This window comes from Miniopterus natalensis, chromosome 14 (assembly GCF_054644295.1).
Source record: "Miniopterus natalensis isolate mMinNat1 chromosome 14, mMinNat1.hap1, whole genome shotgun sequence".
In the NCBI taxonomy this organism is placed as follows: Eukaryota; Metazoa; Chordata; class Mammalia; order Chiroptera; family Miniopteridae; genus Miniopterus; species Miniopterus natalensis.
Genome location: NC_142094.1, coordinates 55,115,440 through 55,139,269, shown reverse-complemented (window position 1 = coordinate 55,139,269; position 23,830 = coordinate 55,115,440). Strand labels below are relative to the sequence as shown.

Genomic DNA, 23,830 nt, shown 5'->3' with positions numbered 1-23,830 from the left:
CGTGTACAGAGACCGTCTGGAGAGAGGCAGACAAAGATTATGACTGTAATATACTTAAATCCAATTTATTTGCCTGGCCAGAAACTTCCACCCTCCACAATTGCTTCCCACCCTAGATGTCTTTAATTCTTCTGTGACAGGGAGAAGCAGTGACGGCTCCCCGCAGGTATGGGCATAGAGAGGGTGCGGGCCCCGAGGTGTCCAGCCTGTGGGTGGGTGGCAGGAGGGCCCAGAGGGGGCTCCAGGCACTGATGAAGTTTCCAGGTCAGAACTTCTTATTTGTTCCTGGGGAAGGTGTCTTTATGCACGTGGTGTTCAGTGGAAGGGACATGCATTCATTAGACAAGAGCTGGTCTAGGAAAGACCTGGTGCTGTGATCCCTGCAGCAGCCCCTCACTTCTGTGTTGTTGTTTTTTGTGTATGTTTTTTGTTGTTGTTGTTAATCTTCACCTGGGGATATTTTTTTCCATTAATTTTTAGAGAGACTGGAAGAGAGGGAGGGAGAGGGAGAGAGAGAAACATCGATGTGAGAGAGACACATCAATTGGTTGTCTCCCGCAGGTGCCCCAACTGGGTCTGGGGATCGAACCTGCAACCCAGGTACGTGCCCTTGACTGGAAATCGAACCCTCGACCCTTTGGTGTACAGGCCAATGCTCTATTCACTGAGCAACACCCTCAAGGGCTCACTTCTGTTTCATGGCATCAGGAGAGTCTGTCTCCTCGCCGCCTGGCTCCTGCCCAGGTATTGGCCTCATCAGGGCGGTCCCTGCAGCAATATGTTGGGACTTTATTCGCCAGTGTTAACATTCCTCCAGATTCTGCCCCTGGGCGCGCAGGCTACAGCCTGGGGGCATAATCCGGGGGAAGGCACTGCAGTGTCCTGAATGGGGCCCCTCCTTCCCTCCACTGAAGGGCACAGCCTGTGAAATGTGTTCCACTGTGGAGGAGACGAGGCTCCAGAACTGGCGTGTTGCAGGGAGACGCTGGGTTTGACACAGGATGCAGAGCAGCGAACTCGGCAATACTGATGCCCTGGCCCCTGAGTGCAGGTGGCTTCCACACCCTTCAGTATTATGGGTGCTGCAGGGATCACAGCTTCCACGGACGGTGTTTGACCCCAGAAGGGAAGAAGATGGTGGTGCGGTCTGTAGGTCTGGGTACAGGGCTCAGAAGGCAGCTTTGGGCATAAATCTACACGCAGAGTCAATGCTGAGGAGGGCAGCAGATGGGCCGAAGAGCAGGGGCACTTTACATATTAATAGATTCTGCCAAATTGTCTTCCAAAATAACTGCGACACTGTTTATTGCTACCAAAAGGGATGCTTATTTCCCACCATCTTCGTCAGCCCTAAGTATCTGAATTAAAAAAAACCACCTCTGCCCGGCCGGGCGTGGCTCAGCGGTTGAGCGTCGACCTAGGATCCGGGTGATCGGGGTTCAATTCCTGGTCAGGGCACATGCCCGGGTTGTGGGCTCGATCAATGACTCTCTCATCGTTGATGTTTCTGTCTCTCTCTCTCTCTCCCTGTCTTTTCCTCTCTCTGAAATCAATAAAGATATATTTAAAAAACAAACAAACAAAAACACCCCTTGTCAACTTGACAGTTAAATGACATAGAGTTGATTTGCATTTTTAACTGATGAGAGTTAATATCTGGTGGCAGATATGAGCCAGAGCCGGCCCAGTGTGAGGGTGATGTCAGGGCTGGTGTTCGGGCTAAGCCGGACCGCATGCAGAATCACCAGGCGGATGGGAAGGGTCCCACTTAGTACAGTTGAAGTGGAGCCCTGGTGGCAGGGGTCTCCCTGGTAGGGACGGATGGAGTGGAGAAGGCAGGACACGCAGGCCGGGATGGGGCACAGCCGAGCTGCAGGGGGCTGTGCCTTCTTTCCAGCCCAGGGAGGGGGCCTCACTGCTGTTAGGACAGGGAAAGCTGTCACTCAGGCTCAAACTGCACCCAGGGACAGAAAGGCTCATGCAGGGGACCGAGCCTCTGGGTTTAAAACTCGGTGTGGCTTGAGTGGAAGAGGTGTATGCGGCTGCCAGTGGGATGGAGCAGGGAAATCTCAAACCCAACAGGCAGGCTGGCTCCAGCTGGGCCACTGACCAGCTGTGGGCCTGGGGACGTTATGAGCTTCCTCTGCGCATGTGCCCTCAGCCACCTCAGAGCGTCTCTGTCCCCCGGGAAGGTCTTCCTGTGGCATGTGGGACAAGAAGTGGAACTAGAGAGGCCATTGCTAGCAACAGAAACACCCAGCTGGCCCACGGGTGGGGGGTGCACAGGGCCCAGCTTGGGTCTGTCCCCCACCCATGTCATTGGCCTTGGCCGGACATGCTGAGTCTCAGTGCCTGCCCCACAGAGGGCTGGTGGGGCCTGCTGTCCCTGCCAGCTCTGCCCTCGTCACTAGGAGTCACTAGGCCATGGTGATGGGGCTGGGGAGCTCCGGGGGCAAGCCTCCCAGCAATGCCTGTCCAGTTGAACAAAACCCACCCCTAAAGGAAGTTTTGAACCCAGCCTGGGGAACTGGGTTTCCTGGAGGGTAGGGCCAGCTTCCTTGTCTCCCCACAGGGCAGGCTCTGGGTGACCCTTGGACAGTGGACTTAGCGTTTCTGTGGCCACCCCTGCGCCTGGCACCCTCACACACATTCACTGGCTTAGAAATGCCAAGCAGCATTGCTGGTGCCCGCGTTAAACCCTTTACTCCAGAAAAGTCTTTATTCGGTGGCATCGTGAATGTAGACAGGAAAGTGTCATTAGGCAACCACGCAAGTCCAGTCACATCCCACACGAATGGAGAGGAAGTCACATCCCGTCACGCCCGCGTGGCACATACCATGGGCCGTAGGGATCATGGATGCAAATGTTGGCACCTCATTTGTGAGGCGCCCAGCCTCTGATCCTATCAAATATGCGCTTTCCCAGATTCCGAGGCGGACTGATAAAGTAGTCTGATACAAATAAGTTATAGATTAGATTCTGCAAAGCACATTTTCCTAGGAAATCCGATTGCGTCTGCTTTGGTTTCTAGGGCCGTATCAGTCACTGGTGATATTACATGAAATGTGCTTAGGCTGTCTGAGCAGAAGAGGTGAGCACCTCATCCGCTGGCCCGGTGAGACCGCACCGGGGGAGCTGGCGGGGGAAGGGGCCATGCTGTCCCCTCCACCTGGTGACTCCCTACCAGGACCTGCTCCCGAGGCACCAGCCCACAGTCCATATGTGGGAAGGCGGGCAATTCATTTTAATTACGTGTGACATGCAAAGACCACCTACGGATGAGACAATGCTGCCTGAGAGTCTCAAGGTTACTGTGGGGAATACTTCATAACCCAAGTGTGTTTTCCCCAAGGAGTTATACTACCATTTGATTTAATTTTTAATTTTTACATTTTAATCAAAAATAGATCAAATGGTGGTGGTCTCTCTGGGGACACATACTTCAGATAGGAAGCCGGCCACACTCCTTTAAATATGTAAAGCTGCCATCTCTGCGTAAGTCATGGATGGCGCTGCCGCCGGCTGCCCCGCGACGGGCTGGGCATGTTTCCGGAGCTGCGAGGCCACAGACAGCTCCAGCTGCTTCAGCCCTGCCCCAGCTTTAAATAACAGATGAGAGAGGCTGACACTCACTGCACCTCTGCACGGCATGGGGCCACGATCTCCATGAAGAGGCCACTGCATCTCCCAGAGGGAGTCCCCTCACCTGTCCAGGGTGGGGCGGTGGGCAGCGCCCATCACCTCACGGGGGGGTGTGTGTATACACCTGTGCACTCTTGCATTTTAAGGCTCTGCGCTCTAGAAATGGGCAATATAATTTTTTGATTGCAAGGAAAGGCACACACATTTTTACCCAGGTCCTTGCAAGGAACAGGTGTGTCTTCCATCCACAACGGTCACCTGGCTTGTGGATGGTCACAGCGCTGAGGTGGCCTATACGCCTGCTGATACCCAGGTGGGCTCTGAGAGCAGCCATCCCACCTGCTTTGTGACCTCAGATGGCGCAGCTTCTCTGGACCTGGTGTCATCTGTAAAGTGGGGAGGGGAGGGAATGTGCCCACAGCATTGTCATGGGGATCAGGAATCCACCAACGTCTGTGTCTGGGAAATACTGGCTGCACCTAAGTGCTCACTAATGTTACCTCGTTAACATCATGGCTGTTATGTGGGTGATGAAAACAATCTGCTCTCTTGCATCCTGTGTCCACTAAGGACACTTGAGGGTCTATTCAAGGCCAGAGGGGGCTGGGTGCTTGGTAGGGAAACAGTGGACAATGGTGGAGGTCCAGGGCCCCCAGAGGCTGCCTCAATGCCCCAACAGTGTCCACAGCCCCACAGCCCACAGCCTCCTCCCGAGGACCTGGCTCTTTCTTCCAGGTGTCCCCATTGGGTTCAGCACAATGGCATTTGCTTTTGCCTTCATCTCTGTGGCTCATCACTGACGGGCTCTGCAGTAGACTGTCCAGCTCCCTCTCCAAGCTGGAGGACAGCGGGACTGGGGAAGGCTGGTCTGGCTGTGTCCCTTCCTGGCCCTGCCAAAGTCAAGGGCAGGAGCCAGAGTCTGTGGGAGCCCCATCAACTGGCTGCTAGGGGGCAGGCCAACTGGAAGCAGGCACCCCTTCCCCCATGACCTGCACCCCCACTTCTTCCCACCACCTTGGCCCATGGCTGGGCTGGAGCGTCAGCTTTCTTTCATATGGCTTGAATAGCCCACATCACAGTGGCATGTCCTAGTGTCCTCCAGCTCATCTTCTGTCCGTCTTTCCAGCGTGCAGTTCCCTCCATGACTACACGCTGTGACTGCTCATGGTGTGGGCTCGTCAGAGTGCCCGTGTGGAGGGTCGGCGGTGGGCAGAGAACTGGCACACATGGGTGACACAATAAAATCACCTGAGCAAAGGGGCTTCGTCGGCCTCGGGTTTGGGAAGGGAAGGAGCTGAGAGCAATCCTATAACCCACTGCAGTTGTTAGGACCTTGTCCTGGGTGACGGGGACATCTCGGGAAGGCTTCAGACTCAGGGAAATGACACCAGTCTCCACAGTCAGACGATACATTGAAAACCCAGGAGAAAATGAGAAATTTCCATTTAATATCAAAGAGGTCCCCTGCCTGATGAACTCCAGGTGCAGAATTACACAGAACGGTTTGGATACCAGCATTTGGTAAAATTCAGTTTAAGATTATAGAGCATTTAAGTATAAAAATAAGACTTTTCATTAAAAAGGCTGCGTCAGCAGCCTGGGTACCCCCACAACTGCTGGGAAGTGTAAAAGCGAGGCTGTGGCTGAGTATGGTTCCACAGCCGCAGCGTCTCGACCTCACAGGAAACTTGATGCTGAATTTTTCAAAATTTTTAAATGACACAGTTGATCTGCTTCTTAACCAAGACGGGCTGAGTAGGTGCTCGCGATCTGCAGGCTCCCGGGAAGTGACAGGACCCTCCTGGCTCGGCGTGGGGGCGGCGGGTCACCCGATGGGAGAGCAGGTGGGCGCCTGCGTACGTCTGCAGGAGGTTCGCACTCGCCGTCACGGGGAGGTTCAAAACCCAAACCGGAATGCTCCTTTTCCAACTCGTATCTTCTAATGGCTCTCGGTGTGGTTAAAGTGTCCCTAAAAATCATAAAACAGCACACGTGGGGATTCATTTTCACCGAGCGGTACATCTCCCGTGGCTGCCTGTTGGCGGCACGCGGCCCTGCGCTTCCAGGGACTGGGCTGCCCGCGTGAGCGCGGCCTCGCCCCGACGCAGGCGGTGTACGGGGCACAGGGCCGCCGCGGGGACACTGCGGCCCGCGCCAGGCCGCCGCAGGCTTCCCAGGGCACACGCAAGTTGTTTGCACGGAACTATAATCTAGTAAGTGTGCAGTGATAGCACTATGTCTAAAAGTGCATATGTCTTAATTTAAAAATACTTTATTGATGAAAATGCGCTCCATCATCTGAGCCTTCGGCGAGGCAGAATCTTTTTGCTGGTGGAGGGTCTGGCCTTCACTTTGTAAAAAACTCAGTACCTACGAAGCACCATAAAGCTAATTGCAAAAAACCAGAGTATGCCTGTAAGTGTAAAAATATTACAGTTAAGATAGTTAAAGCACTTCCTACAGGGCCTGTGCACAGAATGTTCTCAATAAATGCTATTGCTCCTCTTGCCTATGAGAAAAAAGAGTGAAAATATCTACATATTCATAAAATAGAATTTTTAAAAATGATGTCTGAACACTGGCTCGGGATTCAGCATAAAAGCAGCCAGTTTCCCCTTGGCCAGCTCATTCTTTCACAGTTTGAACAATTCAGCCCTGCATCTGAGCCAAGAAGCGCTCACTGGGCCTGGGAATGAGGTCCACGAAGACCCGCAATCTCCTGCTGCCCTTCTCGGGGAGTGTTAGAGCAGGTCGCTGCACCCAGTGCGGGACGCGATGCTGGCACAGGGCTGTAAACACGCACCCGGCCAAGAACAGGAGGGGAGGGCGCAGTGAGCGCTGGAGCCAGCCCCCCGTCAACCACAGCACATGGCAGGCCAATCACTTAACCCCCGTGGACCTCGCTGCCCTTATCTCTCCATGGACGGGGTTAGGCCGATGAACTCCGGGTCCCTGACGAAGCGAGGGGGAGAACGCCCGGAGCACAATTTCACTCTTACAGAATAATCAGTAGAGTCCTGCTGGTACCTCTGTGATCGAGTTTCCTTCTCTCAGGACATACGAATAAAGGACTGACAAGAACTAGCTGCTGCTGAAACAGGACACACAGAGCGAACCAGCGCACATCGATCCCTCTGAATCTGTGTCAGGACATCGCATTTCCCTCCTTGGCCCTGGGCCTGTGTGGCACCTGGGCCTGCGGGATGGGGCACAGGCAGGCACGGGAGAAGGCGGAGTCCTGCTCCCGCCCAGGCCTGGGTCTGCCCCTGCTCCACGGCAGCGCTTCTAGACGCTGCAGACGTGCAAAGCAATCACCAATGAGACAGTCAGGCAAACAAACAAAACAAACATTTTAAAGGTCACCCATTTGGAGATAAAAAAAGTACAAAAAATGTATGTCCATTTAGAATCAGAGTAATCATCATGCTTGGGCTCCTCCTGTCATCCCTACGGGCAAAAATGAACCAAACAACCCCCTCCCTTGCCCTCTATTTCTACTCTCGCAGTGACCCCCCACCTCCCATTGTCAGGAAATGGAGTCCGTGTTGAAAGCGAATGTCAAAAAGTGAATGGCACAGAGGCTGATTAAGACTACTCCCTTAGTAGCTGCCCTCAACGCTGATGGACAGGCCCGCATCCAAAATCAGTTTGTTGGGAAGCGGGGGTAGGGGTGCTGGTCTACAATACCCAAAATCATGCTTTCCATATTGGCTTTCAGTTTGGTCAGTAAACCCCACTAACACCAGATAAAAGAAAGCAAAGAACACCAGTGATGGGCAATACTAAAGGCCTGACTGTATTCTCCAATTTAACACCCCCCTGTGTGACTTACAGCCAGGACTGGCTCTGCCACACTCCGAAACGCCCAGCTCTGGGCCAAGGACCTGAGCCCTGAGGGTGGAGGCCCAGAGGCCTGTCTTTAAAACCCCAATCTTTTCTTTTCCCAGGAGAATTTGTCCACACATTAGCTGATGAGACCAGATGGGGTCCAATCAGAACACAGACACCAATCTAGGTATTTCCAACACAGGGAATTTAACATGGGACTCAAGGAAGGGGGAGGGGGAAATGCTCAGGATATCACGCCCTCCCATGCTCGCGTCCAGTGTCAGAAACCAGAGCAAGGGAGCCCGGAAACGCAGTCTCCACAATACAGAGCAGGGGAGACAAAGCTGGGGGACAGAGCTGAGGGAAGGAGGCTACTGACTGTCATGCTGACCCAGTGAAACCTGAGGGCGGTCCCTTCCCTGAAGGACTCAGCACTGAGGAGCTACAGTGTCAGGGACCAGGTCCCCCTCAAACGCTTGGCGCTGAGAACACAGACCTGCCCCTAAACTAACATCCCAATCTGTTCCTCCCATGGTGTTCCGTCTCACAAGGTCACCCCCTTCTCATGTATCTATAATGCACCCCCCTTCATGTATCTATAACGCCACCCCCTTCTCATGTATCTTTCTTGATCATTTTGGAGAGCTTTGGCAGCCTCGTGAGGTTTCATTTAACGGGTTTGAATTTACAAAGAATGGTGTGATTTCCATGTCATACTTGGGACCCCATGGGCTGAGCTGGCCGAGAAAGGGAGCCTGCTCCAAGGCCCTGGTCCAGCTCTAGAACCCCCTGTGGAAGGAAAGGCAGCCTGCCAATGACAGCGACGATGGGCACTGCTTCTGGACTTGCAGTGCAAGACGGTGCATAGCGGCGAGGGCAGGCTGGCCCCAGTGCTGGGGGAGACCCCAAATGACATAATACCATGTCCCACCACATGAGTAGAGGACAGTTTCATCCCAACTGTCCATCACATGAGCAGAGTAACTCAGGGCTGAGAGGAGATGTTTCTAAGTAATGACATGTACTACGAGTTGAACCTTAACAGTGACTACAACAAGGAACTACACCAGCAGCTACCGCAACAGTGATCACTGTCAGTGAGCTAGGACAGGGCGAAGAGAGGAGGCCGATGTGGCAAGTTGGGGAATGAGTTCGAGAAGGTCCAGGGGAGGAAGATCCTTGCAGGGTGAGAAGTCAAGACCTTGGTTCGTGAGAAGTGACTCATGATAAAAATAAGGAAAAGCATAGGGACAGGAGGACAGGAACTCGGACCAAGCTGAGACGGCCACGCTGAGAACTCAGGGCAGAACTGATCAGCTCAGCTCATATTCCACTGGGGTCAGAAGTACCGCAGGGGACTGGGATGTGACGGGGTTATTGGGGAAAAGCACCGAATAAACTAAGAATCACATGCAAGGTTCCTGTTGGAATTCCACAGAAACACCCGTGGGTCAGTGGTGGGGATGGGGTCCGGGCCGCAGGCACCTGTGCGTGGTGTGGTCTGGTGCGTGGCTTGGCCTGGTGCGTGGTGCGGCGTGTTTAATGAAGCCGTCTGACATGCAGGGCTGTGCCCACCCGTGATCTGTGTTAAGCACTGCTCCCTGGGATCCTGCATCGCTAAAAATACTATTTGCTTTTTATTTAACACTGGACTTTCAATGTTCTAGAATGCAAAAATAGTGTCTTATGATTTTAAAAGCTTAGGAGGGAAAGTAGCCATATTATTAGAAAAAGAAGATATACGCAGCTAGAGTCTGTTCAAATATCAAGAGGTGTGACTTTTCCAATTCACATTTCAATCTTTATTTACATAAGACTTTTAGAAATAGTGGGTGTAAATATTAAATCGCCCAAGCCTGGGTGAAATTTTATTGAAAATAACTACAAATAAAGAGAAACTGATTTTTTAAAGTCGGTTTCTGAAATTTAGATGAAAAAGAATATCAAGCATTAACCAAAAAATGATATATTTACATATCAATATAGGTTTTCTGCTCGCAGACTCATTTCCTATGAAACATGAGGCAAGCTTGGGGAATTACAAAGGAAGGAAAAACCCTAATCAAATAGGTACTGTTGTTCAAACAGAATATTAGCCAAAATGATCCAATCAGTTGCTGGAGCCAAATTTTTTTTCCTTTCAGCCACTCATGCCAGAGCACAGCCTCTGAGAGCACTAAGATCCACGTTTCATTCCTAGTGTGCCCCCCACGGGTGGGGGTTTGAGAGAAATCCCACTGAAATGGAATGAGAAGGAAGGGAAGCAGCAGGAACGCAAGCAATGGGCCCAGAGTGGGTCACATTCCTCAAGGTAAATGTTTCTTTGCATCGCAAGGTATGTGTGGCAGTCACGAGTCAACCTAAGCAGACTAAGCTCAAGTGCCGGCTCTTTGATTTTCCGACTGTGCAGAAGCACAGAGCCTGCGGTATGTCCTGAAGACAGAGCACTAGAGGGAGAGCTCGCCGAGTCTGACACGGGGCTGTTTTCACACCTGTCTAATGACCAGATCATCAGAGACTCACGTGGGTGACAACTGACACAGTTGCAGTTCTTGGTTTAAAACAAAACCACTGCCTATCGTTGTAAAACACAGTACCTTGCGGTGTGTCAATTGAAGATCTCTCTAATTTGTTGACTCCACCTTTTGCTTATCAAAAACAGAACAATACATTTCTCTAAAAATCTTTAGGGGGCAAAAGCAGAAATATACAGAAATATACAGATGCACACACATGCGCGCGCGCACACACACACACTCACACACTCCTGGTTTCTGTGTGGAAATTAAACATAACTCTATTTTATTGCAATATTAAGATTCCAATTTTTAAATTGAAAACCCCCAAGAATTACAGAGGTTATCAAAGGTATATTAACTTGTTCTTAGAATAAGCTCGAAATTAATAACAAAGGCGTTACTATGCTAATGTATACTTGCTGATATTCTGCCTGACACAGGAGACTGAGAACCAACCCTGGCAGGGTTAGATCTCCTTTTATTTTGAATTAATGGTGTGAATACTGTGTTTCTTCTGAAATCTGTGGTTTATGGGAAGTTTATGGAAACATGAAAAAAAAAGCTTATCAGAGATAAGAAAAAACAACATTGATTCCTATTTGGATAATTAAATGAGGGTAGGTCTTTTCCCCCAGATGTCCTCAAAAGATCTCTGTGTTCATCGTATCTGATGGCCTGTTCCCTTCCCTGAACTCTGCTTTTAGGAAGAATTTTAAATGTATTTGCAATTTCTATTTCCAACTTGAAGCTGGAGACAAATTAGTTTGCACCCAGTAGAATGCTAAGAAAAGCTTAAATCAAACTGCACCTTTTTATTTACATCCCTCATTCCTTAGAAGCGTAATTGCCATTTTTATGAACTTTGTTTTATGGATCTAATATTTAAGAACAAGTCTACCCTTTATGTGACACAAGAAGGTGAGCGCACTTACAGACTCCCCTGCAATACATCTCGGGCAGAGCTGGGCGGAGCTCCTTCCACCGTTCCGAGGGATCTATTTAACAAATCACAGCCGCAGATGGATCAGAACAGTGGTTATTTACACTTTTTATTAAAATATTTAAATGGGTTCCTGGCCGGTTGGGCAGGAACACGAACCTACCCCCGCACTTGGTGGCCCCTGGCCGCCGTCTGGCCTGGGGGCGGGGAGGCGGCTTCCAGGCGGCCCCTCCAGCTCCGCGCCCCCCCAGGTCGCCGGGGTGACAGCCTTCACCTGGGGGCAGCCGCGCTCCGGCGCCGCCTCGAAGCTCCTGCACGCCCGCTTCTGGAACAAACAAAATTTCACTTGAGATGGCCTCGTAAAGCACACACCACCCTAATTAAATTTCCTCTCTGAAAACTTCAGCTGCAAAAACAGACCCCTGTGGAGCCGGGAAAGTTTATAGGACATTTGAGGAGGTGACTTTAAACTTTATCTTTAGGAATCACCACCATCAATTACATTTAACCTCATTATCCCGGAACCGTCTGATATTTACTTAGCTTTACAGATTTAAAACAGTCATTTTAACAATCTGAGCAGAAACTCTTGTAATAAACTATTGGGACTAGTTTATTGATATTGAAAATGTACAAAACCTATAAATCTTGTTCAAGAAACTAGTTCTTATGCTTCAACATGTCCTACGTAGTATTAAGTGACACTCTCTCAACGCAACAGGAATAACCCACATGTGAATAATTCTTTCTCATATGGACACTAAAGACCAAATTAATTTTATTTCTGAAGTTGCCCACAGTCTATAACTGATAACCTTTGGGAAAGTTAGCATTTGGTTTCTGCTTCCCCTTGAACTAAAGATAAATTACCAAAGCAACCCTCCAAAGCTAAAGGAAAAATTAGTAGCTCAAAGTGCCGGGACTGTGTATTGTGAGGGTAACACTGCTGTCACTGACAGTTAGATGTCACCGCCTTGCCCAGCCCCAGCAGTGTCTCTGGACCCCCGGGCAGCCTGCAGGCCTGGCTGCTGCACAGCTCCTGCCTGTGACACCAGCAGCTACAACTTCTTCAGTCACTTGCAAACCATCATTATGATTTGTGCCAAATTATTATCTGTACTGTTATTTATTTCATATTTTCTAAATTGACACCTTTTTATTTAATGGATTTATTCAATAGAGAAACTTTATATCATAGGGTTAGACTGCTAGTTCTACTGTTCTCTAAGATGCCTTAACACAGATACTTAGAAATAAAAATGAAAAATGGTGAACTCTGAGCCCCTCAAGCCACTTAGAATAATCTTTTGAGGGTAAGCGCTTGACCTCTAGGTGGCAGAAGATAAGAGCGACTATACAGTCACCTTCCTCCTAGAGTTCCTCCCAAATGATAGGAAACTAAAGACAGAGAAACTCTTGATATGCTACACCAAACTACACCCTCAGCAGAACTTAAAGACAGAGAATGCCAAAATCTGAAAATAAGGCTGGTAAAAAGAGAAACGCCACCAAATCCGAGTGTGGGTCCCTGGGGCTCCCAGCCCACACCCACTGATGCGGGCTCTGTGATGCGCAAGAACAGGAGGGAAAGCTGCTGGATGGAGGAGCGACACTACCAGAGGGGCGAGAGCCATCGGCATGGCTGGGAAACTTCACTCAAACGTGAAAAAGCTATGACAGTACCCGTGTGGACCAGAGCGTGGACTCAGGAAGGGACGGCCATGTCCACACAACCCAAAGGAACAGACACCATTTAGAGGGGCTTCTTCAGACTCATGGCTGCCGGGAAGGAAAGGGGAAAGAGGAGGGGTGGACTGCCCTTTGGTAACTGGGTGGTGCAGATAAAAGCAAAGGGGGCAAGGTTTGGGTCCTACAGTAAAGAGGGCCACAACATCAGGAGGCTCAGCCTCCTGCCAGCCAGCCGGCCAGACACACACACACACACACACACACACACACACACACACACAGCCAGCTGGACACACACACACACACACAGCCAGACACACAGCCAGACACACAGCCAGCCAGCCAGACACAGATATAGACATAGAGATACACAGACACAGGCACACATATAGATAGCCAGACACACACACACACACACACACACACACACACACACACACACACACACACACACACACACAGTGGCTGCAGCGCCTGGACCAGGTGCCACCAGACCAGCGTCTTCTAAGAACACCAAGCCATAGAAATTCCCTCCTGAAAAACAACCATGAACCAAAAGACAACTGTAGTTCAATCCTCTGAAAACACAACTAAACCAATCAAACAAACATATGAGGACGTGGAAATCACCGTGAATTAGAAGCGTAAGTTAAAAGCAGAAAGGAACACAAGCAGGGAGCCAGGAAGCGGCGAATGAACTCAGGAAGCAATGGGAGCAGAAAAGGAAACTGTCAGAAATACAGAATAAATTACAAGGCGGCCACGGAGGGGAAGTTACATGAAAGTTGGTAAGGGACGCTGGGCAAAGGCAGGGGCACAACCAAGAGAATGAAAGGGGCATACGGAGGGTACAGGAGGCCGAGCACATGGCAGGGCGGGCGGAGTACACAGACCTCGGCACAGAGTTGGGCGCCTGCGATTTACATAACCACCGTGTTGAAGGGAAACAGGAAATACCACGTGTGCCCCATGTCACTTTATACAGAGGCTGGGCCCCTCACCCTGACGTCAGTCAGCTCTGAGCACCCCTGCTCTCTCCCTGCCTCTCTGAAGGACATGAGACTTGCTGAGCAGGAAAGCGCAGGGCAGGGGTGGGGGATGGGTGGCAGGAGCCACTGCCTCTCTGGCACACACAGCACTCTGGGACGACATCCAGAACCATTTCTCCGTGGGGTCACAGAACAACTGGCACATTAAGGTCAGTGGACTTGCGATCCTCCACGGTGACAAGCTGACGTTCTCTGAGTGGCTCAGGTGGCAGGAGAGGTCAGGCCCCCACCTCCTGTGGCAGACGAAAGGACTCACGCTGATACCAAGGCGCTGGGGGAAGGCTGGGCTCCCCAGGGAATGTGGGGATCACCGGCTTGGTGGCCCTGGGTCAGCTGAGTGGATTAAATTATTCATGTTTTCTGCTATTTACTGTGGATTACTGAGAGCTGACTGCATGAGATTGACCTGTATGTACACTTACTCGGCAAATAGTCCAGTTATCACGGATCGGCCTGGGCCGGGAAACGAAGGCTGCAGAGGCATTTCTCTCTGGGATGCCTGTGCTCACGGTTCACTCTCCCCTCCTCCCTCCTGGAGAGGTTCTGTCGGCCTTCATAAGGCAGATGGAGATTTACCGCCTGACTATAAAGACACCACACAGTATAAACAAAATTAAAACCCCGTGTCTACACAAAGACCCCATTACTTAACAATAATTGAAGGAGATCAATAGAACAGCAACCTCGCCAGAGAACAATTGGAACAGGAACATGATTAAGAGAAGATACTTCATAAGACGCATAAATTAAAATATAAAATATGTCTCTTGTTTCCTCAGTGATGGAACAAAGTAGGCAGGTCTGGGAAAGACAAGCTGCCCTCTCTGAGGAGGCGCGATCACGCCTGTGCGGCCGTGGACTTGCTCCTTTATTGGAAATGATGGGGCCCAGCGAGCTGGATGAGTGGACAGAGGGGAGGGAGGGGGGTTAAAGGCTTCAGGATTTGGCAGAAATGAAATCCAAAGCCTCAGCTTCCATGCTGATGAGTGAGCCCTCATAGCAACCAGATGGGGGATGCTTCTCCCATGCACCTGGGGACCCTGGGGAGCCCACGGACAGAACAGGAGCCGGGCACCCAGGCTGAACCCGCACGCCACCGTCGCCACCGCCCCTGGAAGCCCGTGTCTGCACCGTGCATTAGAGAGGAGGGTGGGGACACGAAGACACCAACTTCCCTGAGCACTGGCAGAAAAGCACCGTGTGCCCTCCTCCATCAGCACAGCAAGAAAATGCCACGTCCCCAGAATTAAACACCTGCATTCAACATATATCATATACATGCTAATATGAGTTTAGCATATATACCGTGAATTAGAATATCAAGGTAAATCCTTAGAACTCAGTAACGGAACCAATGGCAAGTCGCTCTCTACACACAAAGACACACACACACAGACACACAGAGACACACACAGACACATCCAGACACACAGACACACACAGAGACACACGCAGACACACAGAGACACATACAGAGACACACACACAGAGACACACAGACACACAGAGACACACACACAGAGACACACAGACCCCCCCACCCAATCTTTCAGTTTGAAGGTCTTTTGAGGGTGTCTACTGACTAATGGCCTTTATTCATTTTAATTATAAATGTGCCATGCTGGTTAATTGAGTCCTAGTTACTAGAAACAGTTTGCTGAGTGAGGTTTTTCAGTTGAATTTGGTTTTAATTCTACCATAGTAAGGAAAGTTTACTTTTGCTGATATGGAGTAGCTGATTCGGACATCCATCAGCCCCGAATACAGAACCGTTAATGCTGATGAGAAAGATTAATAATGCCCTATAGACTGCCATTTAGAAAGAGAGCATGGTTTCCATCAAGCAAAGATTCCTCCTCGATGACACTTTCATTTGGAAAATGACCTTGCACTTGGGAGGTTTGCTCTACAACAGTGAAATCTGGCACAATGTCAACTACAGAGAAGATCAGAAATTAGGACTCTTGTCGTCAACTCCCATGTTCTCAGGGCACAGAGGACTTCAACCGAATGGATCTGAACACCCTGATGCTGTGCTTTTTCCAGCTGTGACCACGTCCTAAGACTCCTCAACATGCTGTGCACCCCACACTCTCGACCAGTCGAGCCTGGCAAAGAGAAGGCAACTTATGAGCAGACAGGCAAGGCAAGTCAGTGATCGGAAGGAAGAGCACCAGCGTCATTCAGTGAGAGCTACGGAGAAGCAGATAGCAAAGAAAAGAAAAACCATTTTTATTTCTAATTAAAGTAAAAAGACACAAACGCACACACTAGACTTGTTGGGGAGTAACTTTAGGCTTGCAATATTTACCAACTACACGATAAACCTAAGTCACATTCCTCATTAAAATGAAGAATTCTAAGGAAAGCGCATATACAAATTTACTTACAACAGGTGGAACCTAATAAACATCCCTTCCCATAGTAAAAAAACTACGGTGTCGAGTGTTTCCATCTATTATCGAATTTGTCCATCATGACAATCCCCTCCACGGGCTCGGCCTGCCAGCTCTCCCTCCACAATACACTGCCCTCTGCTTCCACCAGCCCACTGTCCTCTGTCCAGCCTCTGTCACCTCTCCTGCTCTATGCACTCCTCGCCCCCTGCCTCCACTCTGACCACCGTCCCTTTCATTTCCCACAGAGCTGCCAGAGTAAGCTCTAAAAATGTCAGCATGATCACGGCACTTGACTGTTTGCCTCCCAGTCTGGAAGGTGAGCACTGTAGCGATGGGCCAGCGCTGACCTCACCCAAGCGGACAACACGCAGGGGGAGCAGGGCTGAGACAGAAGGAACTAGCCTCCCTGGATGCCTTTGATCTGGGGAGCACTGGTCGCATACCTGCATTTGGGGTACCTGTGTCCCCAGTTCTGGACTGCTCACCTCTGTCCTGCTACTTGAGAGAATCCCACTTCCACCTGTTTGCGCCAATGTGGTCTGAAGTCTCCCTGTTACAGAGGCTACCCCTTGCCCTAGTAACATGGCCCCTGGAAGTGGGGTGTCGCTGTGATGGAACATAAGAGGCCCTGGCTTAGCGATCAGGCAGTGGGTGGGTGGTGACACTAAAGAGACAGACGCTGCAGGGTGGAAAGCGAGTCACCTGTCCTGCTGTGCGACACGCTTGAAAACGCGTCGCCTGCCCTAACTAGGAAGACGCCCCGTTCCATCGAGCCTGTGGGTCCAGAAGCAGCCAACAGAAAACAGTCAGACGCTGGGGGCGGGGCAGCGGGCGGCCGCTCTGCGCGAGGAACCCCGACGTCGCCGAGGCGCGGAGCAGCCAGCAACCCGCAGACAGAGGTGCCTCCCGCCGCAACCCCGCGGACCTCTCCCCGTCCCCGGGAAGGCCAAGCGCTTCCCCACGTCCGACAGTTTCCTTCGCAGCCTCGCACCGGCGCGATCACCCACCCACGCCAGCGCCTCTCACCCGGGTCTCGGGTGGGCGCGCTGCACCCAGGCGGGACTGACCAGCGCGCCCAACCGGCCCTCCGAGCACGCCGGCCCTGCGCCTGCACGGGAGGCGGGACGCAGGGACGCCACCACCCGGCCCAGGCACCGGGGCGCGGCGCCTCGCAGGGACCCCGCGCACCCTTGGGGGACCCAGGTATCGCAGCCCCTGGGAGCCTGTGGATCAGGACACCGAGTACCGCACTTCTGCGCAGGCGCGGCAGGCGGAGGGCCCCGCCCACAAGACCGGGCCCCGCCCACAAGACCGGGCCCCGCCCAGGCCCCGCCCAACCAGGTGAGCGCGGTCCCCGACCCCCAGGCCTCCTCTGAGGGCCGCCGGGAGACACGAAGCCCACTGCGGCCAGCCCGAGGGCGCTGCCTTCCCGTTCGTAACGCCCAGGCCCCGGGAGGCTCACCGCGTCCCCCAGAACCTGCAGATCCTCCGGCCTCCGCCGACGCCACCGGCCCGGCGCCAGGGTGTCCATGCGACCCACAGGCCCAAGTCCGCCGGGCTCTCATCCCCGCCCCAGGCCGGCGCCCCGCCCACGCCCCCGCGGACACGCCCCCGCGGACTCGCCCCCAACCCGACGGGGGGAGCCAATGAGAGACGGGGGCGGGGTTCCGCAGGGCCACTGGAGTCCTACCGGGCGAGCGCCGCAGGCAGGACTAGCGGAGAACAGAGTCTTCTGGACTTAGGGGACGTCTGTCCCGGGCCATGATTTTGCAAAGAGGGCCGGCCTATCACTTCTCCAATCACTGAATCGGCCGTGAGGCTGCAAAGAACCTATTTTTTAAGGGTCCCGCTAGGCTTCCACTGCAGACCTTGGATCGGCCGGAGGAGCGCCCGCCTCCTTTCCCCTTGTAATTGGCTGTGTTCCTGGCTTGTTGGCTGATAGGTGGCTCAGTGAGCCAATCAGCATGGGCGAGGCTGCAGGGTCTCTGGGAGTTGTAGGCGGCTTCACTTCCGGGCGGGAGCGGGCCGGGACGGTGGTTCGGCGACCCGGCCGTCTCGAGCCGTGTTTGGCCCGGTGCACTGTGGCTTCCGGTCCGGAGGCCCCGGGGGAAACACGGCTCCGCTGGCTGAGGGCCGCGCTGCAGAAGGGGGAGCCGTGGCCTCTGCGCCCGACCCTCGGGGTGGGGTTCCCGCCGCGCGCCTGTTGAGCGGGGGGGCCCCGATGACCGACGTTGGTAAATAGTGCGCTGAGCTACACCGCAGTCTTCTAAATACACCTCCTGCTGTATGTCGTGTTAGAGGAAAGGTATTCGTGACACTTGTTAAAAATGGTAAGGACGACGTCACCCGGGGGGCCCACCGTGACAGGTGTTGGGGTTTGCAGCAGGGAGAGACTGGGCTCAACTCGGACTTCAAGGACAGGTGGAAGTTTATGACCTATTTACCTAATATGTTTACTTAAATTTTTAATATCTTAAAATTTTAAAAACTTTAAAAATAATACAAAACATCTATAAAATGATAGTTCAAGTGCTCGTTATTTTAACGTTAAATGCATTAACCGTTGGAAGAAAATGGGAACCTCTCATGACACTGGAGTTTGGCATAAAGCACATTCACCAAGAGAGGAAAATAGCTAAATTGGACTATATAAAAATTTAAAACCTTGTGCATCAAAGATGATATGCAGATGGCCAATAAGCATGTGAGAAGATGCTCAACATCACTAATCATTAGGGAAATGCAAATCGAAACCACAATGAGATACCACTTTGGCCCATTAGGAGGGTTGTGATAAAAAAAATAACAATCAGTATTGGCTGGGATGGGAAGAAACTGGACCCCTGGTACACTGCTGGTGGGAATGTGAAATGTTGCAGCCAGTATGACAGTTCCTCAAAAAATTAAAAATAAAATTGTCATATGATTCCACAGTTCCACTTTTGAGCATAATTGAAAGCAGGGATTAGAACTCCCATGTTCGAAACAGTACTATTCATAATAACCAGAAGGTAGACGTGGCCTACGTGGCCATAGATGGGTAAGTGGATGAACAAAATGTGGTAGGTACATACGATGGAATATTATTCAGCCTTAAAAAGGAGGGAAATTCTGCTGCACTATGTAAATGAAATATGCTGGTCACAAGAGGACAAATGCGATATAATTCCACTATTTGAAGTACTGGATAGTCAAACTCACGGAGACAGACAGTAGAATGGTGGTTTCCAGGAGGCTGCGTGGAGGGGGAGGGGATTTCTTGTTCAAAGGGGACAGTTTCAGTTTAGGAGACGAAAAGACTTGTGGACATGGATGGGGTGATGGTTGGCAAAAAGATGAATGTGTTTAATGCCACTGAGCTGTACATTAAAGGTTCAAATGGTCCATTTTATGTTACGTGTGTTTTACCACAATAAAGACATGACTTGAAAGTTGTTTATCCATGCACCGCTTACTATCATCTTGCATGCCACCTTCAGGGGAAATGGCTCAGGAAGGTGATCTGAGCTCCAGTTCCCCTGCGGATTCCTAGCTGCTAAGGGAGCTGCTTCCACCTCACTGTCCCCGCCCCTTGTTGATCCATTGGGATGCTGATAAGGGGCCTACCTGAAGAGGGCGCTCTGGGTTTTCACTGGGACAGTCTGTTTTGGGCACAGCTCTGGCTCATGGTCCCAGTGTGACCACCTCCAGTCTCTCCTAACTGAGCACTGGGCCAGCCAGAGTTCAGAAAGGGTCAGGAGAGGTTTCGTTTGCACTTAACTGTAGATGTGCGCTGGGCGAGTGTTGACCTCTGAGCCTCATTTCCCTCCTCGGTAAACAGGAGCACTACGGCCTGCTCCTGTTGCCTGCCTTCCAGGGAAGTCAGAGCTTCAAGGGGTAGCCCTGGATTACCTTTAATAACTGGCTCAACTCCTGGCCAAGGGAGCCTGTGTGTGTGTGTGTGTGTGTGGTGGAGACGGGGTTGAGTGACAGCTTTGATTCAGTTGTTGCAAAGCCATTACTTCTGTTCTTCCATTGACTTAGCCTTCCCCCTTTCAATCTTTAATGACCTCTTTCAAAAATTACTGTCTTCTTATCTCAATTGGGATGGTAAAGAGAATACACACACACACACACATATGTCCCCAAGCACAGAGCTTGGCACATAGTAGATGTTTCATAAATGCTCCTTCCCTTCTTCTTGAAAAAAAAAAAAATTTTCCCAGCACTTCTTGGGCACCAATATAAGGTTATGTTTTTTCTCTGAAATTTGCACTTTCTTTAGATATTACAATGACAGTTAATCATCTTCTCCTGGAAATGTTTCCTAATCTGGGACAGCTATCTCCTTGTTTTTCCGATGCTGAGGGAACATACCCTCCTCAGGGAAGCCCTGGTCAGGAGCAGCCACCTGCATGCTTACAATGGCCCGACTGCAGTCCTCCCATGCAGTCATCCCTGGGTGGGAGCTCTCTTTCTTACCCATTGGTGTTCTGTATCCCCCCTCCAGAATTCCTTCCCCCCCTGGACAGAACCAGGCCTGCAGTCGGCACTCAGGACATCACTGTCCATCAAGCATCAGAGCCTCTTGTGGTCAGCTTGGTGTCCTTGATTTCACTTGATCCCCAGGGCAGCCCTGCAGGCCCATCTTCAGTTCAGGCAGAGAAACGGGCTCAGGGATGTTACGTATCATGCCTGGGGTGCAGAAGGATCAAGTGGGGACCTGCATTCAGAAGAGACTTTTTCTATGTGGCAAGACTCAGCATAAGGTTTTCTTAGATGCCATCCTTATAATGATCTAGACATACTGCCTTCAGGCAAAAAATATCATGACCCACTGCTTCTCAGCTTTCTAAATAATATCTCTCTTGTAGTCCTCTGTGATCTAAGCCCTAAATTATTCCCTGGAGCTGTCAGTGTGCTCTAGGGACGACCAAAAGTAGATTATTTACTATTGAAAGACTGTGGCCAGTGCACGTGAGAGATTTACACGAGACTCGGCAGTGTACGTACCCGTTCCGACCCAAATGTAACTGTAAACACTTGCTGTGTACAGAGGGAAGATTTCTAATCTGTCACTTTGCATTGTCTCCATAGGTGCTGTGGGTAAATAAAAATATCAACAAACCACAAATGTGTCTTCAAAAGTCCACAGCTTTAGGTTTGACCGGAAACTATTAATTGTGCTTCATTTGTTTTCACCCCTGCTTTTGATCTCGGTGACATTCGCTACATGTCACACAGACTACTCTCTGTGCTACACTATGTTTCAACAAGAGATTAAATTTTAGCATGTTTTATATTTCATCCTAAATTTTTTTTTATTTTCGAGTGTGTGAAGTCACATTGGTTATGTTTGATAACCCACTTTTGCATGTATTTTCCTATAAATTACAGGGTGTTTTGCCTCTCAGCTCTCACACCATAGTACGGAGAAGCCCCCAGCACGTGGAAATATGACGGATGTCGCATTAGCGTGTGGCTCGGAAATAATAAGGGTTATAAATGACTCACTAGGTATAGAAAACAGGGGGAGACTTACTGGGGAGAAGGAAACAGCGTGCTCTCTTTATGCACAGCCCGAAGAAGGCACTGGGAAAGATATATCGCTGTTCACCTGTGTTTTATTTCTGAGCGGGTTTTATTAACCCCTTTTTATCAATCAAAATAAACTGATTGCCAGGGGATGCAATATCTTCTGACTTTTGAAATTATAAAACAAAAGCAAAGACCACAAACTCATGGATTACATCTCCTGGTAAATAAGAGACAGACTCCCTCTGACGAGACTGCTAAATGGTGTTAAAGACTTTTGGGGCCGTCCTTAGAATAGGACATTTCATTTAAGGCTAGGAGTGGGCCTTGGGACTCCTCTGGACTCCGGCTTTCCCCTGCCTGTCAGTGACCAGGGATTACAGGACACTGCTCTTTAATATTCATGGCCCCTCATAAAAGGACATATTTCTGTAGGGTAAACACATGTGGCTAATAATAACTCGGGCAGGGAATGATATAATAATCCGATTCAAGGACAGAGGAAGCCAGGTGGCCCGGAATCCACTGATGAGTGCCTCCTGAAGAGGGGTGCAGCCGCTCCTAGCGGTGACGCAGTGATGGCAAACATGGGAACGAGAAAATAAACATTTCTCCCAGCGGGTGAGAGCATCCCTCCTGGCCCTCCCCAGTCTGGGAAGAAGGCCTGAGAGTTTGGGACAATTGGGATAAACCCCCACAGTTTAGAAGATGAGGCCACGTGGGGCTTCCCACGGGGCGGGGCTGAGGGCCCCCTGACTCTGGTCCTCACCCTCAGGGTGGCCGCACCTCCCTGCCTGAGGGCAGGCGCCTGGCAGAGCCCCCCCCCCCCGTGGATCAGCTGGAGGCGGCCTGCACCCCCCCACTCAGATCGCAGTGCCCAGGGCCACCCATTTTAGGGTCTCTCATGTCTGTCCTTTATCATAGGAAGGAGACTCCTCCTTCTATCCCGTTATTCGTGTCTTAGTGCAGATACGAACTGAAAAAAGAATGTATGTCACATGGGAAAGCCTAAGGGTGGTGTTGGCATTGGCATTTCCGAATGAGACACTTCTGAGTAAAGCGTGTGTGTTTCACAGCACCGAGCGAGTAACAGGTTCTGACTGCAACTTGGGCTGGTGATGGAGTCACCGGCCAGTGTTCGCTCCATCTGATGAGAGGACACAGCCACCGCCGAGGTTTAAACTTCAGTGACTTTATCGTGAGAACGTGAAATACTGCCCGTTTATTTTGTATACATCTTACGGGGCAGTAGGCCTCCGGACCATTTAAAAATCACTGGCTTGCATTTTTCCTCTCTTTTCTGTTTGGTTCTAGAGGAAGGAATCTGAGGTCGGCAATCATTCTACAGAAAACTCATCCCAGCCATCCCAATCCAAGCGGGGCAGCCCCGTTTGGAGACCCTCTGAACTGGGAATCCTTTCAGGATTTGAAGCCAATCCAAATCCACCACTTCATTCAGGATGATTTTATTGTCACCACCTTTCTGAGGGCCCCTGACCACAGCATTTTCAGGTAAAATGTTAGACTCAGCACCCTGCAGCTGCACATAAACACACCCAGTGATCACGAATACCCCTGATCCCAGCGTGTCCCGGCTCTGCATCCCGGTGACCCCACGGGGAACTGGCTCTTGGGATAAGCGAGGATGCACGTGGAAGTGTGTGCAGGTGACAACTTGCAGAGTCCCTCCCGCTCCACCCCAGCACGTTCACAGACATAGCACAGACTTGGGAAACTGTACAGGGTCTCCAAAACCCAGCCCGTGGTGGCCGGGGGGGGGGGGGGGGGGGAGGAGGTGTGGATGTCAGCAGGCCAGGGAGGAAGCCCATGCTCTGGACGGTGGGCAGAGCATCTGTAGATACAGCACAGATGGCGTAGATTCTGAACCGCGGCCTCGGGTTGAAGGAAGGGAGCGCTCAACAAAGGACGCTCCCTCAGCCTGGAGAGGCGGCTGATGCCACCTGCAGCCTGGAAACCGGCTCTACACTCACCCCCACCCGCTCTGGCCGGCTGCGGGAAATCAGAACTGATGTAGAGGATGGAAAATGGGCAGTCAGCTCTCCAGATGAATTTTTTCCTGATGAATTGTAAACAATTAAAAACATGTTGAAAATTATTTTGATTAAAGAGTTTTTGGAGATTGCAGCAATTGGATGAAGACCTGTGGACTACATTTCTTAGAAATCTATTTCTTCTAGAGAGCACCTGATGGGATGTGGTCACATCTTTCCCCCTCCCCGGTCTATACA

At 51.0% G+C, this 23,830-nt stretch overlaps 1 protein-coding gene across 1 annotated transcript; it reads right to left on the bottom strand.

Annotated features, from left to right (window-relative positions):
* Nucleotides 1-5,499: 5,499 nt before the first annotated feature.
* Nucleotides 5,500-17,598, bottom strand: C14H10orf143 (chromosome 14 C10orf143 homolog). The gene is made up of 5 exons (XM_087824089.1): nt 17,406-17,598; nt 14,091-14,167; nt 11,094-11,255; nt 10,923-10,985; nt 5,500-5,612 (listed from the first exon to the last, which is right to left on the bottom strand). The coding sequence occupies exons 1-5, from the start codon at nt 17,596-17,598 to the stop codon at nt 5,583-5,585; spliced, it is 525 nt and encodes a 174-aa protein (XP_087680215.1). The 3' UTR covers nt 5,500-5,582.
* Nucleotides 17,599-23,830: the final 6,232 nt, after the last annotated feature.